Genomic DNA, 19,633 nt, shown 5'->3' on the forward strand with positions numbered 1-19,633 from the left:
TGACCGAACCCCTGGGCCAGGGTCTCCATCTTCGGAAAGGCCGTGTGGCCGCTCCCTCCCGCTCCGGCTCCCGCCCCGACGCCACTCACGTCCGCAAAGATATAAAAGCACGAGGTCGGGTCGCGGCTCCAGATCTGCGAAAGCACGTCGGGGGAGGGGCCGCCGTCAGCAAAGCACGGCGCATATGTCCTCCCTGCGCAGACGCATTGCGGTGCACCGCGAACCGGAAGCATTTGTCGAAGTCCCGCCCCGCCCGCAAATATCGCTGCCGGGGGAGCAGCAGCTTCCTTTCTCTGCTTGCGCTCGTGGTGAGTTTGGCCGTGCGTCTGGGTTCCATGTCTCGAGCTTCGGCCTCGGGGCTCGGGTCGGGGACGCGGGGGTGGAGGCGCGGGTCGGGGGTCGGGATCAAGGCCGGGGTGGGGTCTGGGATGGGGTTCAGGGCGGGGAAACGTGCGAACTCAAGGGGGGCGCGGCGCGGCCCCGGGTCGGCCTCACAGCCCAGGGCGACCCCACAGGTGTGGCCTCGACATGCAGAACGACGCTGGCGAGTTCGTGGACCTGTACGTGCCGCGGAAGTGGTGAGTACCGCCAGCGCCTCGCGCACCCCGGGCCCCCTCGCGCTCTCTTCCGGTCCTACTTACCATGGTCTTCCCTCAGCTCCGCCAGCAACCGCATCATCGGCGCCAAGGACCACGCGTCCATCCAGATGAACGTGGCCGAGGTGAGCAGGGGTGGGGCCGCCGTCAGGAAAGTCGGGTTGTGGGTGCGTCGTGATTACAAGGCCAGCCCCACCAGGCCCTTTGGGGATTGATTTCACACACCAGGTTTTAGAACTAAAGTCACTTGGGTAAGTTATGTTTAATGAGTTTTATTCTCTGTAGGTGGACAAGGTCACAGGCAGGTTCAACGGCCAGTTTAAGACCTATGCTATCTGCGGGGCCATTCGCAGGATGGTGAGTATTTCTCTGGGCTCTCCCATCCGTGCCCTAGTTCTCTTCCCTCCATCTTACTCTCTCACCTAGGAACTGCCAGCGAGGGTTTGCTCGTCCCTTTCCATGGCCCTCAGAGGCAAATTCCCTTCCCTGCTTCTTTGAAGCTTCTTTCAGTTTGGGGACCTAAGGAAACACAGTTCTGAGTCTTCATGCAGTAGATCCTGCTTTTGCCTTGGGCTCAGCTGCCAACTCCCGTCTCTACATTGTAATTGGGATAATGCAAGTAGGACAGTGCCATTTCAGTTTTGCTTGCCTGTCTTTTAAGGCAGTAATAATGGAAATATTGTTGGTGTGTCTTTTTTTTTTTTTTTAAGGGTGAATCAGATGATTCCATTCTCCGACTGGCCAAGGCTGATGGCATTGTCTCAAAGTAAGAGGGAATCCCATTTGGGTGCAGAGACCTAGGACTTTATCTCCTGATACACGATTTTAACACTGTTCTTGTTATTCTAGGAACTTCTGACCAGAGTCATGGATGTGGAATATTTGTTATAAAGAATAAAGACCCATCTGTGTTAGTTCATTTTATGTCTGTAGACCTGCTCCTTTGAACTTGGGGAATGGAGGTTTGCTTTGAACGATTGACTGAGTGGATGAGGGGACAGTGTACCTATCCAGTTAGTTGAAGAAAGACACCTGCTTAGTAAGTTGCAAAACAAAATTTTACTTTAAAGCACAAACTCATTATCCACCAAATTACTAAGATATTCTGCAATTCAAATAGTTTGATTATACTCATTCACACCAGTCACCACTACCATGGTGCCAGTTGGAAAGGTAGCTCTGGGTTGTTTGGCCACAAGTCCCACACAACATGCAGATGTGTTCTAGAGGGGAATGTTTTGGGTTTTAGTTTTGGTTTGAACACTGGCCTTGTAATCATTCGGTACCACACAGTGGCAGCATTTGGCATTACTAAAAAAGAACACTGAGGGAAGGACTTCAAGGAGGTTACAGACCAGTTTGGTGAATGGCTCATGCTATGTAAACTTAGAACCTTCAATGACTCTTTCTTGGCCACTCTCCAGCTTTATATTTCTAGAAATTCTCCAGGCGGGGGTGTACCTCCAGGGTCAGTTGTAAACCAGAACAAGCACTTTGGAAGTCAGCCTCCTCCAGTGCTTATAACATGGAAACGTCCTTGAATTGCTATTTGGTGGCTTTCTGGGAGGAAATTTCTTGGGGTCTAGGCCCAATGTACAACACATTTCAGCAGCTTTCAGATTGAGTTCTCTTATGTACACATGGGGTTAGGAATTTATGGGGAACGTTCTTGCTTGGCACTTGACCATAAATAAACACTGACTTCTTAGTTTTATCTTCCAAACTGCAGTCTTAACCACAGGTGGTCCTGCCCTTCACTAGCTTTCAGGGCCCTGAGTAGCTAAGGAAGAGGAACAAGGGGCAAGCTGAGTGGCTGGAAGCAGGCCTGCAGGAAACTAATGGGCAGACAGTTTTTTGCACTTCTGGGGATATAGGCTAAACTGCTGGTGGTGGACTGTGAGAAGCAGGATTAGCATCTCATTTCTGCAGAAACCACATAAACAATACATTTACTAGGGCAGGATCGGAGTGTGGCCCAGCCAGAATGTTCACTTTTGAACAGTCCTTGGTTCTTGAGATTTTTGGATGGGACAGCCAGCTGTTGAAATGTACCCTAATGAACCTGACCACCTGAAGGAGAGACCAACCTGGAAAAAGCTGAGAATGGGGGCCATGAGGCCCATGTAGTGCCAGGGTAGCATATGGTTGGTGCCTGCCTCCTGCTAAGGGAAAAACACCCCATACTGATGTTGCTCTGTAAGATGAGGCTGGATCTGGGGGGCGTGTAGGGGTCTGAAAGGTACGTGACAGAAGAGGCCCCTCGACTGCTGGCTGAGGAGTCTTAGGTCTCAATTTGAGCAGACCTCACCTAAACAGTGCTCGTTCCCTTAAAAACCCAGAGAACCCAATCCTGAAAGATAATGTTATTTGTTCTCAGTCACGATATTGCTTAGGAAAATCAAGAGCCAAGAATCAGCAGTTGTTTCCTAAAGGTCCAGAGTGTGCTAGGTCAAGTGGGGATTTCTTGGTGAGAGGACAGAGGAGGGGTCTTGCATAGGGTGGGGGCTGTGGCACATGTGCCAGGAGGTCTCACAGTGACGGGCTCAGAAGAACAGGAGTCCCAGAGTAAACAAAGGGGTCAGAGACCAATCGGAGGAGGCTGGTCCTGTTGGCATTACCCGACATGGAGTGCTGAGCCCACTGATGCTGGAGATGTTGGTGCTGGAGCACTCCGGTGGCGGGGGGGGGGGGGGGGGGGGGGTGCTCTGCTGTGGGGAGGAAGCCTGGAGCAGCGTACCCCAGGGACAGGCACCAGAGGGGGTCCCCAAGGCTGAGCTTCCAAATCCCCAAGCCTGAAATATCCAGGTATGAAGCTTAAATAAGTTAAACTTCAGCCATTTCAGTCTGTTCAGTAAATGCTGGAGACCCAGCGTCCTACCATGCTGCTAGTACAGGGGCCTCAAAGGTTTACTGAGGGAAAAGCAGACATCAGGACGGAGAAACGCTTGCTCTGAAGTCAGAATTCACTTCCCTGCAGTATCAATGAAAGTCTGGCTCAGGCATATCAGAAAGGAACAATAATGAAACCCCATGTCGATACTTGAAGTCCAGGGAAATGTCGAGTTGCCGCTGGAGGCATGAAGTGCTCTGGAAGGGCCTGTGCTTCTGTCTGAGGCCACAGAGTGTGAAGAAACAAGCACTTGAGCAGCTGGGAAAGGCAGATGCTTCCATGGTGGGTGGGTAGGTGGGTGGGGAGGGGAGAAATGGGCAGGTGGGATGGAGGCAACCCTGGCATGGGTTCCCGCCCACGTCCAGGGGCTCCCGTGCACCAAGCAGCTGCCTGGGCTCCAGCACACAGGGTAGGGCCACTGCTCGGCAGCACCAACCCCGCTTTGGCTAGAACTGCTGTGTGAGGCGCCGGTAGTGAGGCAGCACTTGGCTCTCGGGCAGGTACAGCGCAAGCTCCAAAGCCACTAGCACCGTGAATTCAAACCCAATCAGATCTCGTCTGTTGAATCGAAATCTTTCTTCTAACTTCTGCATTGAAGAAGAGAAACAAGGCTAAATGGATGGATCAGCAGGTATTGGGAGTGGGTTGCCCTGGCCACCCGCTTGCCCAGCACAGGCCTGAGTGGCAAGGAGTGGGTTCCCACTAGATACGAACCTAGTGGGTAAATGACAACCCTCCCCTCCAGCCAGTCACTCCTCAGAGCAGCCGGTCAGTAAGGCTGGGTTGAACCCTGACCCACAGCTTGTTTCCTGATTAGGGTGGCCTGGGCCTGGTGCACACACTCACATCGATGAGCTGCTTCACTTCATTCTTCCGGAGGTCACTGCTGATCTTGGCAGCAAGCAGTACACATGCTCCTGCACAAAGTTTGCGGTTCTGCTTGTTGAGCTTGCCTTGCAGGACCAGCTTCTCAAAGTACACGTACGCCATTGACACCGTCACAGGCTCTAGGCTGCACTCTTCCGAGAGGTTCCGCATCTCCCGTTTTAAGCTGAGGATTGAGACAGACACCGAGTCGTCTTAGGCTGAGGGGGGGCTGAGGATGCTTCTGTCCATCCTTCAATCACCAAGTGAATGAACTCCCTCCCCAGCACTGCTGCCAGCCAGACCAGAGGACGCTTCCTCCAGAGGGCACGGGCATGTGCTAGGGCCTTGGCTTGGCAGGTGCGAGGAGGCTGGGTCTTGGCTGCCACTCCTCCCTCGGCTGGGTGCCCGACAGTGAATAGAGGCCTCCAACTGTCAAAGGTGGGGAGTACAACCACCCGGCCTCCCAAGCTGTTGGGGAGATCAGAGGGGGCATGTGAGAAGACCGCTGGGTCTATGCTCAGCACCTCATGAAACATCAGGAGGACACAGAGGTGGGTGGAGCAGGGGCCTCTGAAGGCCATGGCGAGGAGCCCCCATATCTACTCCAAGGAAAATGGCAAACACGTGAGTGTGACATTGCCTGACAGGCTTAAAAAGGGTCCTGTGACTGATCCGTGGAGACTAGACCATGGAAGGGCCAGCAAGAAGGCTGCTGTGAGGGTGTGGGCAAGAGACAGGGGGTGGGGTGGGGAGCAGACCTAGTGGTTTGCTCACTGACAGCTGGGGGTGTGCGGGAAGGGGGTATGCAGTTCCACAGGCCTGGCCTTTACAGCCTGGGAGATCGTTGCTGCACAGGCCTGGTCGGACAGCAGAAGTGGACATGTGGGGTGGAACTCAGGGTCTGCTGGTATCTTGAGTGGGGTGTGCCAACAGTCAGGATGACGTTCCCTTAAGGGCACCATCCCAGCCTTACCTTCGGATCTTGCTCAGCGTCAGCTTGATGTGTGGGAACTTCTCCCGGAAGGTCTCGTTCATGTCCTTCTTGAGGTCTGAGGGCTTCACATACTCAATGACTGTGGTCTGCAATAAGAAGTGTGGCGTGGCACCTGACTCTGTGCCAGCTCCGCCTGTCAGTCTTGCCAAGCCCTGGCAGCTGTTGGCCTCATGCTAACTGACAGCCAGGGGCCTTGCTGGTGCCTGTGGCAGGGGGAGTCTGTGGTCAGGGACTCTGTCCTGAAGGAACTTTCTGAAGCCTGCTTTGTGGTGGCTAAACCCGGGCCCAGCCCCAGGGCTGCTGCTGGGCTCACCATGTATGAGGCAAAGATGAGCACCCGCTTGTGCTTGCCACAGGGCCACTGCGGGTCATCCAGGAGGTTGGGATTGTACTCCAGGGTGTCACCTGTATCACTCCCTGGAGGCAGAGACAGTGCTGGACCCGCCGCAGACGGCAGGTCTGGGGGCCCACCTGACCACCCCAGCTTGGTCAGAAAACCCTGTGGATGCAGGTTAGAGCGTCCACGGCTACCCACCCAGCCTCCCTCCCTAAGCGTGCAGACGGGTGGGGGGGGGGAGGCCTGATAGGGAGGGGTCTTTGGATGTCGTCTCCTCGAGCTGCCTGAGCCGGGAGCAGCTATCTGTGGAGTCATTTTTCTCCCCAGGGACCACCCTGACCTGGTCCCCAGCCACTGCCCCCCCAACAGGACTGCAGCTTGGCTGCACTGCAGCCTCCCTTCTGCCTTCCTCTTCACAAGCTGTGACTAAAGGCAGGCGGGCGGGCAGGCTACCTAGCTCTGTGCCTGCTGCTGCTGACTTGGAGGGTGCGGCTTTGTATCTGGACCCCGGCAGAGCCCGGGGGATGCTGGAGCGTGGTGGGGGCACCGGGCCATGGCTGTCGTTCCTGTGTGTGACCAGGGCGTTGGTGGGGTAGAGGAACTGTGCATAAGACACGACCTGGAAAAGAAAGTGCATCAGGGCCTGCTTCCAGAAGGTGTTTCTGGAGCCTCCCTCTGAGAATGAAGGACAAGCCTGTGACACTCCGGGGGGACCCTTGAACTTGATGCTGTACCCTTACTCGAAGTCAGTGTTCTCACTAATAAGAACATACTGAATGCTACCTTTGCCATCCCTTATCTGGGATCTGCAGCACAGCAACACTCCCCCTGCCCTTGAGTACCTCTAACCTAGACCACCCACGTGGAGGCCCCTCAGAACCCCACGTCCCGCATCAAGCAGGGGGCCAGGCCACTGGCAGGCAGCTCACCCCTGTGACTGTTTCTCGTGACCCAGCTGCAAGCAGTGCTGCTAAAAGAGCCTTCAGGGGCTTGGCTGTCCTGGGCCGGGGTGGCTGGCCTTGCATGTTAGATTGCTCACACCTTGCACATTAGACTTGAGTGGGTCTGCTTCCCTGACAGTGACAGCACCTGCCGACGTGAGCAGGCAGCCCTGTGCCCCCGACCGTGCACAGCATCGCCCATGGAGTGCTGCTTGCCTTTCCATCGGCTCCCAGCTCGACACCTTCCAACTCAAAGACCATCTCAGAGGACACGGAGATGCCGCCGGACGGATGCCTCTGCTTCTGGCTGTCCACCCGCAGGTCACTGCAGACACATGGTGGAGGGAGAGCTGCCTGTTGCCTGCCTGCTGGAGCTGGGCCCAGACCCCTCCACCCATAGAGCTGCTGAGACCCAGGCCACGCAGAAGCCTTCATAGGACTAGATCAGTTTAGAGCCTCTCGTCAAAGAAAAATATGACAATGGAGAACTTGCATTTTAGAGGCGTTCACCCGGCACCAGGCCGAGGTGCTGCTCATGACCATCTGTGACCTTTGCTCTGCTGCCCCCTGAACTTCTCCCCAGGTTGCCTGCTGTGTGTGTGTGGCCCGCTCTCTCCCAGGCAGCCATGCCCCTCCGCCAGCCTTGCTGGGCCTTGAGGATCAGTGCTTCCCATGCACGGCAGCTTCTGTCACTGACCATTCTTATCTTGCGTCGCAAAGTGCCATCCTGACTCCCAAGTGGCTGTTTCCTTCATCCATAAGTTGTACAGGGACACAATTGGTAGGGTCCCTTGAGCCCCCAAGAAACTCTGTGGGGGCCAGCCCATGACTACCATTTCTGAGAGGCCTCATGATGAGAAGGTGGGGGCAGTCACCCTTGGATACAGCCCTCCCTGGTGCCACCCAGTAGGGGCTTCATGGGGTCAACCTCAGACCCCGCCCAAAGGGAGCAGAGGGGAGGAACGTGGCTGCCAAGCCCACTCACACATGTGGAGCAGCACGAAAGATGGATAGCCTCATTTACCTGATCCGCAGGCCTTCCCCATAGGGCAGGACAGAAAAGGCTGCACACAGGGACCGCTTGGCACAGATCAGCACAATTCTGCAAGGGAGGGGAGGGCTGTCAGACTGGCTGCGGGTGCCACAGTAGGAGCTTAGTTCAACTGTGAAGACCAGGCTTTGGGAGGTGAGGAAGAAGCAGGGCTGATGGGCCAACCAGGGCCCCTTCAGTCCCAGGAGCTGGTGCCCAGTCTTCCTACAGGGTGGGACTGGGGCACCCACTCCAAGGGCAGAACCACCCAGTTCCCTAAATCACACTTAAGTCACCAGGTTTTGGGCTCTTGGGGCACAGAAGCCAGAAATTTCTGCTTTGGCTTCTCTCTCCGTTTAGCCCTGATGGGGCTGGGTCTGGGGTCTGAGCTGGGAGGAAGACAAGGGACAAAGAAATTCTCTCTCTTTCTCCCTCAGGGTATCTGGCAGGGGTGATGGGAGCTGCCCTAGGGCTAAGTGGTACCAGGATGTTAGCATCTCTGCTTTGAGCCGAACGTGCCACACTGTGATGATAAAGACCTGGGTTTTTAAAAGCATCTGTCCATACCTACAGTCACCTCAGGGAAAACTCACAGCACTTACCTTACCCAGGCCATGGGACAAGGGCCAGCAGGGTGGCCTTGGGTGGGATGCAGTACTGCTGGCTTGGGAGGGGAGTGCACCTGCCTGCGACCCCACCCTCAGCATCTGCACACACTACAGGGGCTGCCCCCAGCCCTGGGGCCAAGACTGGGCACCAGCTCTGCCTTGCACTCTAATTTTGGGCAGCCTGATTTCAGTTTCCAATTGGACCCCACTCTGTGCTCGCCAAATAAAATCAAGCCATTGCCTTTAGGACATACTTCACTGCTAAATTTGTTCTTCACATTCCAAATTCTCCCTCCCCATGAACACCTTTATGGGAAGGTTCTGGGAAGGACAGGCAAGCCGAGGATGTTGTCAACAAGGGTGGGAAAGGTGATGGACAGCAAGACTGCCCATGTTAACCAGACATAGAGCATTTTCCTTCCTGGTGGACACGGGAGGGAAGGAGCCTCAGGAACTGAAGTGGGGCAGTATGGTGACCGCAGACAGGGCTCACGGGAGGTGGGGACAGAAAGGAGCAGGTGGCAACCCAGGGACCACAATGCAGCCCTTACCTGCTGTTCCTGGTGTCGTACTGCCTCATGTTCTTGATGAAATGGGTCTTTTTTAAGCCTTTGTGTCTGGGAGATCCAGAGATGTGTTTGGCTCTGCAAAGCACAAGGCCCCTTCAGGGTTGGCAGAGATGAGCGTGGGGGCCTCAGGGAAGGGACTGGGGGTGGATGAGGATGTGGACAGTGAGCAGGGCCAGGAAAGGTACCTTTGTGCCGAGGTGCACCCCACCACGTCTTCCAGGAACTCTAGAGAGCAGCGCTGGGAGGCGACTCGCCTTCTGCAAAGAGGCAACCCAGTGTGAGGAGGGTAGCTGACAGAGGCCCGAGACCAGGGGAAGGGAGCCTGCAGCGACTCTGCAGGACCCTGGGCCGCACAAGCACACGAGGTCAGGGGGTTCCATCCTCTCCCAGGCCCCAGCCTGCTCCTTTTTGCTGAACATATGGCCCCAGACTACAGACAGGGACTGATCTGTGGCAGTAAGGTGAACTCTATTCTCAGGGAGGCCACAGAACGGCTCCAACTTTATGGCAGCACCTCTGGGGACCCATCCATGGCCTCAGTCTGTCCAGTAAGGGTGGGGCCACACTCTGCCCTGCTGCCTCCCGGAGAGGCCATGCTCACCCATGACAGGCTGTGGGAGGTCTTGTTCAGGGTCAGGAACCTGGTAGAGTTCTCTGGGGGGACATGCAGGGCCGGGGTGTGCCAGGTTCACCCTGGCCCTCCTGGGAACAGCTGTGGAGCAGACTCCTCAGAAGGACACGGTCATGCCAAACCATTTACTATCCATAGAGGCTGCAGGGTCCAGGGTAGGCCACTGGCACCAGGCTAGATCTGACAGCCACCGCGCTGTGCTAATATGTCAGCTGCCCATGGCTGGTGCCCCACCCCTACCCCAGGGCTTGGCAGGAGCCCTATGGGTTTCTGAGGCTTAGGCTGGTGGGGGTGGGGTGCCCAGTCAGCACCTGGGAGGCTAGCTGTAAAACCCATACCAGGGTACCCGCCAAGTCAGGGAGCCAGGCCCATGGGGGCCTAATACCTGCATCATCTGCAGAGAGCCAGGGGAGGGGACAAAGGGCTACTGCCATGCGCTGGGTGCCAACTGTGCCAGTGTGTTCTGGTCCCCACCTCACACAACTGCTCGGCAGTCCAGGAGGTTCAATGGTGACATCTGGTTATGCCTGTTTTATGAAGGCACTGAGCAGCCACAACCATCCTAGGCCACGCTACTGGTAGGATCATGGGGGCTTAAGGTTGCCCACGCTGACACCAAAGGCCAGGCTCTCTTCTTAAATTTACAAAAATAACAACTTTTTGAAATGATAAGAGCAACAGGAGTTTGTTAAACACAAACTAAAACTGAACAGCAGTCAATCTGGGAAGATGCTAGGTGCCCATGTGGCCTGATACCATCCCTCCCTCCTGCTGCCTTGGCTGGCACAGATCGCTGGGCTTCATGTACCTGATGGCCCAGGAGGAGTCCGCTGAGGGGAAAGGGAGGGCCACAGGCCTCTGACACTGGATGCACAGGGTCCAGGCCATGTTCCTGGGGCCTTCCAAGCCAGGACAGGAAGCAGGGAGGTGGCCAGGAAGCAAGGAGACTCTTGTGGGGGGAGCAGGTGGGGACCGGCTGGGCCAAGCTACAGAGGTGGGCAGGCCTCAGGCACTGGCCCGAGAAGCCAGACCACCATGCTGGGGGCTGGGGGTTGTGTCCAGAGGGAAAGGTGTTTAGGGGCAGAGCAGCAGGGGACGGGAGGGATGAGCAGGGTGGAAGGGATGGGGCGGAGGAGAGCACAGTTGGCTGGCAGACATCCCCATGCTGGGAGAGCAGGGTGGGGGCCAGGCGAGCAGGCCTTGTGCTGGATGCTGTGGGGGCCACCCCCAGAGAACACCGGCCTGCAAGGCTGGGTCCATGGGCTGCACCCAACACCGTTGCAGAGCCTCTGTGGAGACCCCCTTGGGCCCCTGGGTAGGCTGTCCTGACACAGAATCAGCCCACACCCAGCAGCAGTCCAGCCTGCTCCCTCTGCTATTTCTGGTCATCGTAGGGAAAAGGTTTGTCACCTTACCAAGCTTTTAAAATCTGTTCTCAAGTGGTGTCCCAGATCTTTTTCTTTGCAGTTCTCTTCTGTCTTCATTCCATGCAAGCATTTTATACACAAACTCAATCCCCATGACCACCTTTGTTTACAGGTAGGGAAACCGAGGCACAGAACCCTTCAGCAGCTGCCTACCTGGAGCCCAAGCTGCCTTGGCTGCTGCCACACTGGCACTTCTGACCTAAGCACAGCCCATCCTGCTCTGTTCACTTGGCACTGGTTTTCTGAACCCATTCTCTATTCCAGGGATGTCTTTTGGGTTTGGATCCAAGACTCTGAAAATGTGACTATGGCACCCAAATTCCGAGGTACATCACTGGCCAAAAGAGGGAGGACGCTGTTTTTGGCTTTTCCATTCTCTTCCCTCTCATGGGAATTGGTGCCTGTGGGAAAATGATGCCCTGTAAACCACTGGCCTGGGCAGGGGCAAAGGGCACAGAGCGAGCAGAGGTGCCAGGACTTTGGGGAGGCCATGCTTTTGCAGACATACTGTTTTTTGTAAATCATGAGGTGTAGAGGCAACAAATGAGAATTGTCAAGTACATCTGGGCGAGTGGGTGACTACAGAAAGGTGGTGATGGAGTGGCTGAGAAGGGAGAAGTCTCAGCTTTCAAGGCCACCAGAGCATATGCACTGTGGGCAGAGGTAAGGAGGGGGAGTAGAAAGATAAAGGAGGGGGTATAGGGAGAGAGAGGGGGAAAGAAAGAGAAGGGGGGGGTCAGAGGAAGAGAGAGGGAGACAGGAATACAGAGAAGGAGGAAAGGGAGAAAGAGGGAGAGAGGAAGACAGAGGGGAGAGGGGTGAGAGGGAGAAAGGAAGACATAGAGGAGGAGGGGGAGAGAGGAAGAGAGGCAGGGAAGAGACAGATAAAGGAGGACAGAGGAGAGAGGAAGAGGGAGAGATGACAGGATGGGTGAGAGGGATAGAAGAAGACAGAAGAGTGGGAGAGAGTGAAAGAGAAGGGGAAGGAAGAAGATAGGAGGAGGGGAAAGGGAGAGAGGGAGACAGGAAGATAGAGGAGAGGGGGAGAGATGGAGAGGGGGAGAAAGACAGATGGGGAGAGAGGAAGACAGAAGAGGAGGGGGTAGAGAGGGGGAGGGAAGATACAGAGAGAAGGGGGGAAAGGGATAAAGAGAAGGGGAAGGAGGGGGAGAGAGGGAAAGAGGAGGACAGTTAGAGGAGGAGGGGGAGAAGGAGGGAGGAAGAAAGGTAAAGGAGGGGGAGAGGGAGAGAGAACAGACAGGAAGATAGAGGAGGGAGGTGAGGGAGAGAGAGGGGAGGGAGAAGGAGAGAGGGGGGGGGTTTGGTTTAGTTTTCTAGCTACTCAAACAAATACCATATAGCGGACTGGCTGGACAGGAATTTACTGGCTCACTGTTTCAAAGGGAGAAGGCTGGTTTCCTACTGGCGTTGGGGTCCAAAGATCTTAAGGGTTTTGATGACTTCCAGCATCTGGCTGCTCCCCAGGGCTTCCCTCTCCATCTGAATTTCCCTCTACTTAGAGGACTCCAGTGCCCTGGGATGAAGCCCAGCCTGACTCAGCACCTTAGTAGAAGAGGACCTTAAAGGGATCTCACTCACAATGGGTTCTAACCCACAGGACAGGGGTTGGGACCTGAACATGCTTTGGTGAGGGACAAGATTCAATCCCCAATGGGGGGGGAGGGGGGGAGAGACAGGGGAGGGGGAGAGGGAGGGCAGGGGTGAGCTCCCACACCAGGGCAGCTCAGCAGGGCTAGAAGTCATGACCGTACCACAGGTAGCGCTCAGAGCAATTGGTCGGCACCTTCCGAGAAAACTACTTGTCAAGCCATGAAAAGCTCCTTCCTACACACACCTGGCCTCCAAAGGGCCCCTTCTCTGGGCTGCTTTTAGGGTAGAGTTTCAGAGTTAGGCAAGGCCCGGCCCTTCCAGGACATTCAGTACACACGCCCAGCCTATCTAAGGCATCGCCAGTGGAAACAGTCATTGACTAGCTGACATCTCTGAAGCTAAGCAAGGAATGCCATGGGAGGCATTTTCCATTAGCAAAGCACAGAACTCCTCCAGAGCAGACCCTCAGCGCAGTCACCTGGGCTAGAACAGACCTTTTGAGCCACCTGGAGCCACGGGCGGGTGGACTCCCTCAGCATGAGGCCCGCCTGCCTGGGCCATGCAGAACCGTGTGCATACCCCCACCAGGCACGTCCTGGCCCCCACTGCGGCCCCACCTGGACGCATTCTAGGCATCCACCAGCCTGGAGCCCCGCAGCCCTTAGCACCATGGAACATTCGGCAATCAGAAAAGGGAGTGGCCCGGGACCCCAACATAGGGTGCGCGAATGAGCGCAGCCAGACAGAGGAAGGCCTGCCTAGGAGAGACACGCTGGGGACAGGCACCGGCTGTGAGGGCTAGCGCCAAGGGAACCTGCAGGGGAGCATGTTTTGCATCCTCGCTGGGTGCTGGTAGCCCGGGGTGGGGTGGGATATGGATTCACACACAATCCACTGAACTGTACACTTGGGCTTCCCATACTTACAGCCCTCACTGTATACATTTTACAACTCAATTCTAAAAATACTAAAACAAACAAACAAACAAAAAACACCCCACAAGACAACAATCCTCAGCAAGAACAAGGTTTGGGCTTCCTGTTCTCTCAGGGAACACACACAGACACAGTCACCCGCTCCTTGGATGCCTGTGCAAAGGGAAGTCACACTGGGGGCACCACACGGGATAAAAGCCCACTGACTGCCTTAGTGACTCACTCGGGGCGTCCCCCCAGTGGCAGCAAGGCTGCAGGCTGCGTGCATTCATGTCTATGGGGTAGAAGGAGTCAGGTGGGAGCCCGGGGGAAGCTGCTAGGGTGCGAGGGTGGCCTCACCTTTAACAAGACCTACTCCGCCCTTACTCACTTTTGGAGCCACCCCCTCGATAAACAGGCAAGAAACACTGGTTGTGGTCATACCATCTTTCCAAGAGGAAGACCAATTTCTTAAACTTCGTTTCTAGTGTTAATAACTTCCTTTACTTTGTAACTGCAGAAGCAGCCATGAAGACAGAAGAGCTGCTACCTGGAAACTGCATCCCCATTGAAAGTCCAATGCCAACCAAAGGGGGCCGCATACACACGCACACACCTCAGGCAGGGTGGGGCCATATATACACACACATATACACACAGTAGAGGCTGGGCATGCAGACATCGGCCAAGTGAAATAATCCTGCAAACTGCATGAGACCCTGGCAGTGCACTGGCATCCCTCCATGGAAGTGCCTGTACCCCTACGTCCAGGGACAGGTTTCAGCACCAACGCCACTTGGATCCTCAGTGCCAGGAAAGAAAAGGATGCTAGATCATGAGACAACAGCCTTGCCTGGAGGGCCTGGGACTCTAGCCCCAGGCCTGGTGTCACAGTATTGGTCTGCTTAACAGAGCTTTGGGTGCTTGTTTCATGAAATTCCTGCCAGGCAAAGCAAATCTACCAAATCCTTGCAACGAGCCCTATGGCTTCTTTCCAGTGTGGAGTCCCAGGGCAGGCAGGGGGTACCCAGGGCACTGGACTTTGTTCTGGGACCGGGGATGGGGGGACCCTGGGCTGCCATTAGGAAACCTCCTCGAGATTCCAACCCCAGCTGACCACCTACAGCTGCTTTTCAGCCCAACTCCCAAATCAGAGCTGTAAACAAATTGCCAGCTGCTAGACCAAGATCGGTTTAATTTGGGCAAAGGCCCAATAGCTAAGTGGCTCCCAGGCGAGATGACACAGGTCTCTGGGAAGCGGCCTTGCACCCCACTTTGAGTTGCCATTCACAGACCGCCATCTTGCCCCTCAATAGCCCATGTGGCATGCACCATTCAGTGCCTCTCAGGTCAAAGGGACCCAGCACACCCATTTACGGGGCAGCAGGCAGCAGAAGGATAGTCACAAAGCACTGCCAAATGCCTGGTTTCAGACTGCGTGGGCCTCAGGAACGAAGCCTGTGCTTGAGAGTTAAGTCACCACAATGTTAAAAAATAAAAATAAACACTTGGAATGGAAGTTTTGTGAGGAAAACAAGGACTCCATTGGCTCACCGGCTTACCATAGCAGTCACTACAGACCGAGACCCCCACTGAAATAGCAACTCCCCACGCAGACAGAGATGGGGTGCTCCCCAGACAACCTCGTGGTCAGGTGAGGCCGCACCATACACCTGACCCTCACTACAGCCCTCTCACCTCCAGTGTGCTTAACACTAAACCCGCGTCACGGAGAAGAACAGAGGTTCAAGGAGGCTAGTCACTTGCTCAAGCTCAGGGAGCGACTGAGTTTAGGGGCCATTATTTGAATGTAGGTCTTTCCCAGAGCCTGGGCTCAAACCTCCACATCACAATCAAAACGTCAGGGGTGAGAAGTGGCGTTTGTGGGGATTGAGGAGGGTAAGCAGGAAGACCCAGGGGAGGCCAGGGCCAGGATGCAGGGCCACAGCTCGGACCACAGCACACACCCTCTTCAGAACCACTCAGAGTGAGCCGTGGCTGCACCTGGAATAGAGCTGGCCTGTCACCCCCTGGGCTAGCACAGACCACCTTCCAGAGCCACAGGCATGTCTTGCAGCCTTGGGCCCCCTAAGACTCACCTATCACAGGATGGGGTCTAGTGAGTGCAGCAGGCTTTCAGGCCATCTGGTGACAAGAAGGGCGCACAGGTGCCCTTTTGTGAACAATGGCCTGAATGCATCTGCCCAGGTGTCACCAGTTCATCTTGACCATGCACACAAATGACTGAAGGGGAAAAGGGCAGCTCCACATTAAACAGTAGGACATCAGGGAAAAGTTCAGGCCTGGCAGTGAATAAGCTCCTCCCTTGAAGCCACTGAGGACCCGGCATCCTCACAAAAGGAGCACATCAGACCAGCCCTGGTGCAACCCCAGGACCACCTCCTGGCTGGCAGCTGCCTGGAAAAGTGACAGTCATCTGTCCCATGAGACTCTGCCAGTCAAGGAGAGGCAGGGCCTGGGGGCTGTTTCAAAACAATGAATTTCTACCAAGCAGAGAGCTTTTTCTTATTCATCAGTCTCCTCTTGGACAAGCAATCCCACCTCTCCTGCTTTCTGAGAAGGGGACCAGCAGGCGAGTGTATGAACCCCTGGCTACCACACTCCTGGTAAATTACCACCCCTGTCCCAACCAGCCCCTCCATCTCGCCCCTAAGCAGCACAGGGCTTGTGTGTGGAGTAAGTCACTTCCAGGCCTCTGGGCCCCTGAGGAAGCAGCTAGTTTTTCTCTAAAATTAGGGATCTGTGGAGCGCAATTATGGGTGCAATAATTAAATGCTTATCTTTGGGTCACTGAATGTGGTTCAAGAATTTTGAAAACAATCAGAGATCCTCAGAAGACACCCCCCCCCCCCCCCCCCCCCACTGACTGGCCTGAGGGCCAGGACACAGAGTAAGCAAAGCCAGTGTGGCTGTGGCGACCTGGGTAGGGGACAGTAGCTGAGCTGAGGCTCTAAGATGGCGCCTGCCTCGGCTCACCCATGCCAGACCAAGGTCCTCTCACCCATCCCCTCTCCTCTCCTCTCCACCCCCCAACTACCCCAGAGGGCGGCCCCCACCCGCTGGGCACTCTGTCCTGCAGAGAGAGCCCAGGGCAGAGCAGCAGTCTTTGAGATAAGCAGACAGTCCTGCCTCCTGGGCCCAGGAGCCACAGTCAGTCCCCAGGGTAGGGGGTAGCCACCAGGGCCCAGGAAACAGGCATCCAAGGGCCAGTGCTAAAGGATAGTGCTATGAAAGAGTCTCTGGGAGAATAAAGTGGGGTGTCCAGCAGTCAGGGACCAGTCTGGGCAGGAGGCACAGCAGAGTCAGAGGTGGTGTGCTGCCCCAGGATGAGCTGAGGAGGTTCTTAGAGATGAAGTCAAGGCAGGGGGAGTAACTGCAGACTGGGGAATCCTGAGGGAAGTAGGTGAGGCTAGTGCGGACATACCAGGGCAATGGGGGGACCAGAGATGGGCCTGACATCCAGAAGAGATGTCATGCTGAAGAGGGGGCAAGGGACTTAGAATGGATATGTATGTCCAGAGGGGACAAGGCCTGAGGAGAGCTGACACCTGCGCCTGGGGGCTGATAAGGGCTGATGGGGGCTGAGGGAACCCTGAAATCCCTAATTAGATTGAAAACCCTGTCCCCACACATGAACCCAAGGAAACCCTAACATCTAAGTCCAGGAGGCCTAGGCGACCCCAATCCCTATGTCCAGGGCGACTGAAGCCCATGTGACTTGAATCCCATGTCCTTCTCTGGAGTTAACACCGCCCCAGGGGACCCTGACTCTTCTGTCCTGGGATGACCATGCCCCAGGTGACCCTGACCTCCACATTCTGGACTGACAGGGCCTCAGCTGACCATGATTCTCCTGTGCTGGGCTGATGGGCTCCCAGATAACCCGACTTCCATGTCCTGGGCCGACTGGGTCCACACATCCGACCCCCCACCCCAGCATCCTGGAGTGACAGGGCCCCAGGTGACCCTGACTCCTGTTAGGAGCTCATAGGCCCCCCACCGCCACCTGAGCCCCGCGTCCTGTCCTGACAGGCCCCTGGTGAATCCAGTTCTTGTGTCCTGTGCTGGCTGACCCCAGACAACCCCAGCCCTGTGTCGCGGGCCCAGGGCCCCCGGGGACCCCGACCGCTCACCTCTGGCGCTGCATGTCCAGGGCAAGGCCGGCGGCCGCCTGCGTGGGGCTGAGCAGGCCCTGGGGGGCGCCAGGGGCCCTGGTCGCGGGCCCGGGCAGGCCGGAGGAAGTCGCGGGCGGCGGACCCCCGCGGGCCCCGGGGTCGGGCGCGGCGGGCGGCGGCGGCGGCGGCGGAGGAGGCGGGGGTGGCTCGCGAGCCTCGGCGAGCGGCGGTGGCGGCTCCTCTCCGCCGGGGCCCAGGCTCGGCGGCCGCCCATCCAGCGAGATGTTGTTGAGGAAGAAGAGAGCGGCCTGGCGCCGCCGCGAGTCTCCGCGCTTCCGTAGCGCCGGAGGCGGGCCCCGGGCGGGAGCGGTGGGCCGCGGGGACGCGGCGGGCCCGGAGGTCGGGCCGGGGGTCGGAGCCGGAGCCCCACCCGCCGCGGCCGCGGCCATTCTCGGACTGAGCCCGCCGCGGCTGCCCGAGCCGCCGCGCGCGCGCGCACGGTCGCTGCCCATTGGCCACGGCGCATCGCCATGCAAATAAGCCGCCGCCACGCCCTCCCATTGGCCGGCCCGGAGCTGTGGATTGGGCCGTCCGGCTCGCGGGTACCTCCCCCGGGGGCCCGAGGAGGTTCGGGCCGCGCCCCGAGGGATCCCCGAGGGAGCCCCGAGGGAGGCGGCGCGCCTGTCTGCCCCGTGGATCCTGCCCTGGGGCCGAGCGGCAGGCGGTGCCGCAAGTTCGCGTCCCTGTCACGGAAGCTGAGGCCGCGGGAGGCTGAAACCCGACATCCTTGCTGGGCTGCGGCTGTCAGCCTGACTGAGCCCGCGTGTATTTGTGGGGTGGGTGGATTGAGGGGCTGAAGCACCCCACGGTTCCCCCGGATGGGCTTGGTGCCACCAGTTAATTGTCCTTCAGCTCCAGATCTGTCCTTCCTGGTCTGCTCGGGCTGATGGAGCTGGCCCTGTAAGCGCTTCTCCTTTCCTGGCCAGCACTGTGTTCAACTTTGTAAGTAGGGTTCTGGGGGCCTGCTGCCTCAGTGGGGCTTCTCCTCCTGGGTCTGGGATGACCCTTTGACCAGCCCGCAACATGCGGTGTCTACTTTGTCGGGTTCTGCGATGCCCTCCAGCCAGCAGCTTCCCCTGGCAGCCCCTAGATGGCTCTGCAGCAAGGTCCGAGGCTCAACACCTCCCCGCTGCCAAAGGGTCACCTCCATCCAGTGAATCACAGCTGTGCCCTCCCCAATGGCATCTGGGTCCCAGTCCTGGCTGCGCTGCAGGGGGTTGCCTTCCTTGGGCTGGCAGTAACTGCTCCTTCTAGTTCGTTTTCTAGACTCATCTTACTAGCCAATCCCTGTTACACTAACCCCCTGTTATAATTTTATATTAAAATATAATTGTCATATTAAAATTTTGTGGGGTCTTATATTAAATTATATGAATTTATTGTGAAACTTCCTCTGCTTGAATTACTTTATGATTACTGTCCCCTGATTAGACCCTGGCTGATACAGAGGCTAGTCTACGTGGGTGAGGTCGGGGCCCACCTGCCTTAGCAGTGATATTTGAGCTGAGGCTGGACAAATGAGAATAATGTGCAAAAGGCCAGGCCAGGGCTGTGCATGCAGGAGGTGCCTAGGATATATTAGCTCCCCGCCCACTGTCAGCCAGACACACCCGGAGGTGGGGGCTCAGTGGGCTCTCTGGGTCCAGGTCCTGGCTCCCCTTCTCGGCCACACTCACAGGTTCACCACACTCGCCCTGCGTTCTGTGTGGGCTGGGGGAACTAAGCACTTGCCGTGTGGAGCCTTGGGTAGAGTGTCCCTGCCATGGTACCTAGGGGTGCTCTAGGCTGGTGCTCCCTGGCTGGCACCCCTGGGCCTGTCCTTGCTGGCTAGGGTTTGGGGGAAGCTCCACAAGGCATCTCTGTGCCTCAGTTTCCATTCTGCAAGATCGGTGCATTGACCGGAAGCTGGATCAGCTCTGTTTGGTTTCCCATGGTTTGGGGGGGGACCCAGAGAAGCCCCAGATGCCTGCTCTGGGGCCTCACCCCTGGGAACCTCTGGCAAAGGTCCAAGATGGCTGTGGC

At 56.8% G+C, this 19,633-nt stretch overlaps 2 protein-coding genes across 3 annotated transcripts; one reads left to right on the top strand and one right to left on the bottom strand.

Moving 5' to 3' along the window:
* Positions 1-251: 251 nt before the first annotated feature.
* Positions 252-1,515, top strand: RPS21 (ribosomal protein S21). 2 transcript variants are annotated; one of them, XM_077117172.1, is made up of 6 exons: positions 252-308; positions 516-578; positions 658-721; positions 882-953; positions 1,307-1,362; positions 1,446-1,515. In XM_077117172.1, the coding sequence occupies exons 2-6, from the start codon at positions 529-531 to the stop codon at positions 1,453-1,455; spliced, it is 252 nt and encodes an 83-aa protein (XP_076973287.1). In that variant the 5' UTR covers positions 252-308; positions 516-528; the 3' UTR covers positions 1,456-1,515. The 2 variants fall into 2 exon arrangements, with proteins under 2 accessions (XP_076973287.1, XP_076973297.1); XM_077117182.1 differs by having other exon boundaries at positions 298-320.
* Positions 1,288-18,000, bottom strand: CABLES2 (Cdk5 and Abl enzyme substrate 2). The gene is made up of 10 exons (XM_077117194.1): positions 17,570-18,000; positions 9,018-9,089; positions 8,815-8,907; positions 7,650-7,727; positions 6,842-6,950; positions 6,138-6,303; positions 5,661-5,764; positions 5,327-5,433; positions 4,333-4,537; positions 1,288-4,073 (listed from the first exon to the last, which is right to left on the bottom strand). Exons 1-10 carry the CDS (start codon positions 17,998-18,000, stop codon positions 3,933-3,935), a joined length of 1,506 nt encoding a protein of 501 aa, XP_076973309.1. The 3' UTR covers positions 1,288-3,932.
* Between the last annotated feature and the right edge of the window lie 1,633 nt (positions 18,001-19,633).

This window comes from Tamandua tetradactyla, chromosome 1 (assembly GCF_023851605.1).
Source record: "Tamandua tetradactyla isolate mTamTet1 chromosome 1, mTamTet1.pri, whole genome shotgun sequence".
NCBI lineage: Eukaryota > Metazoa > Chordata > Mammalia > Pilosa > Myrmecophagidae > Tamandua > Tamandua tetradactyla.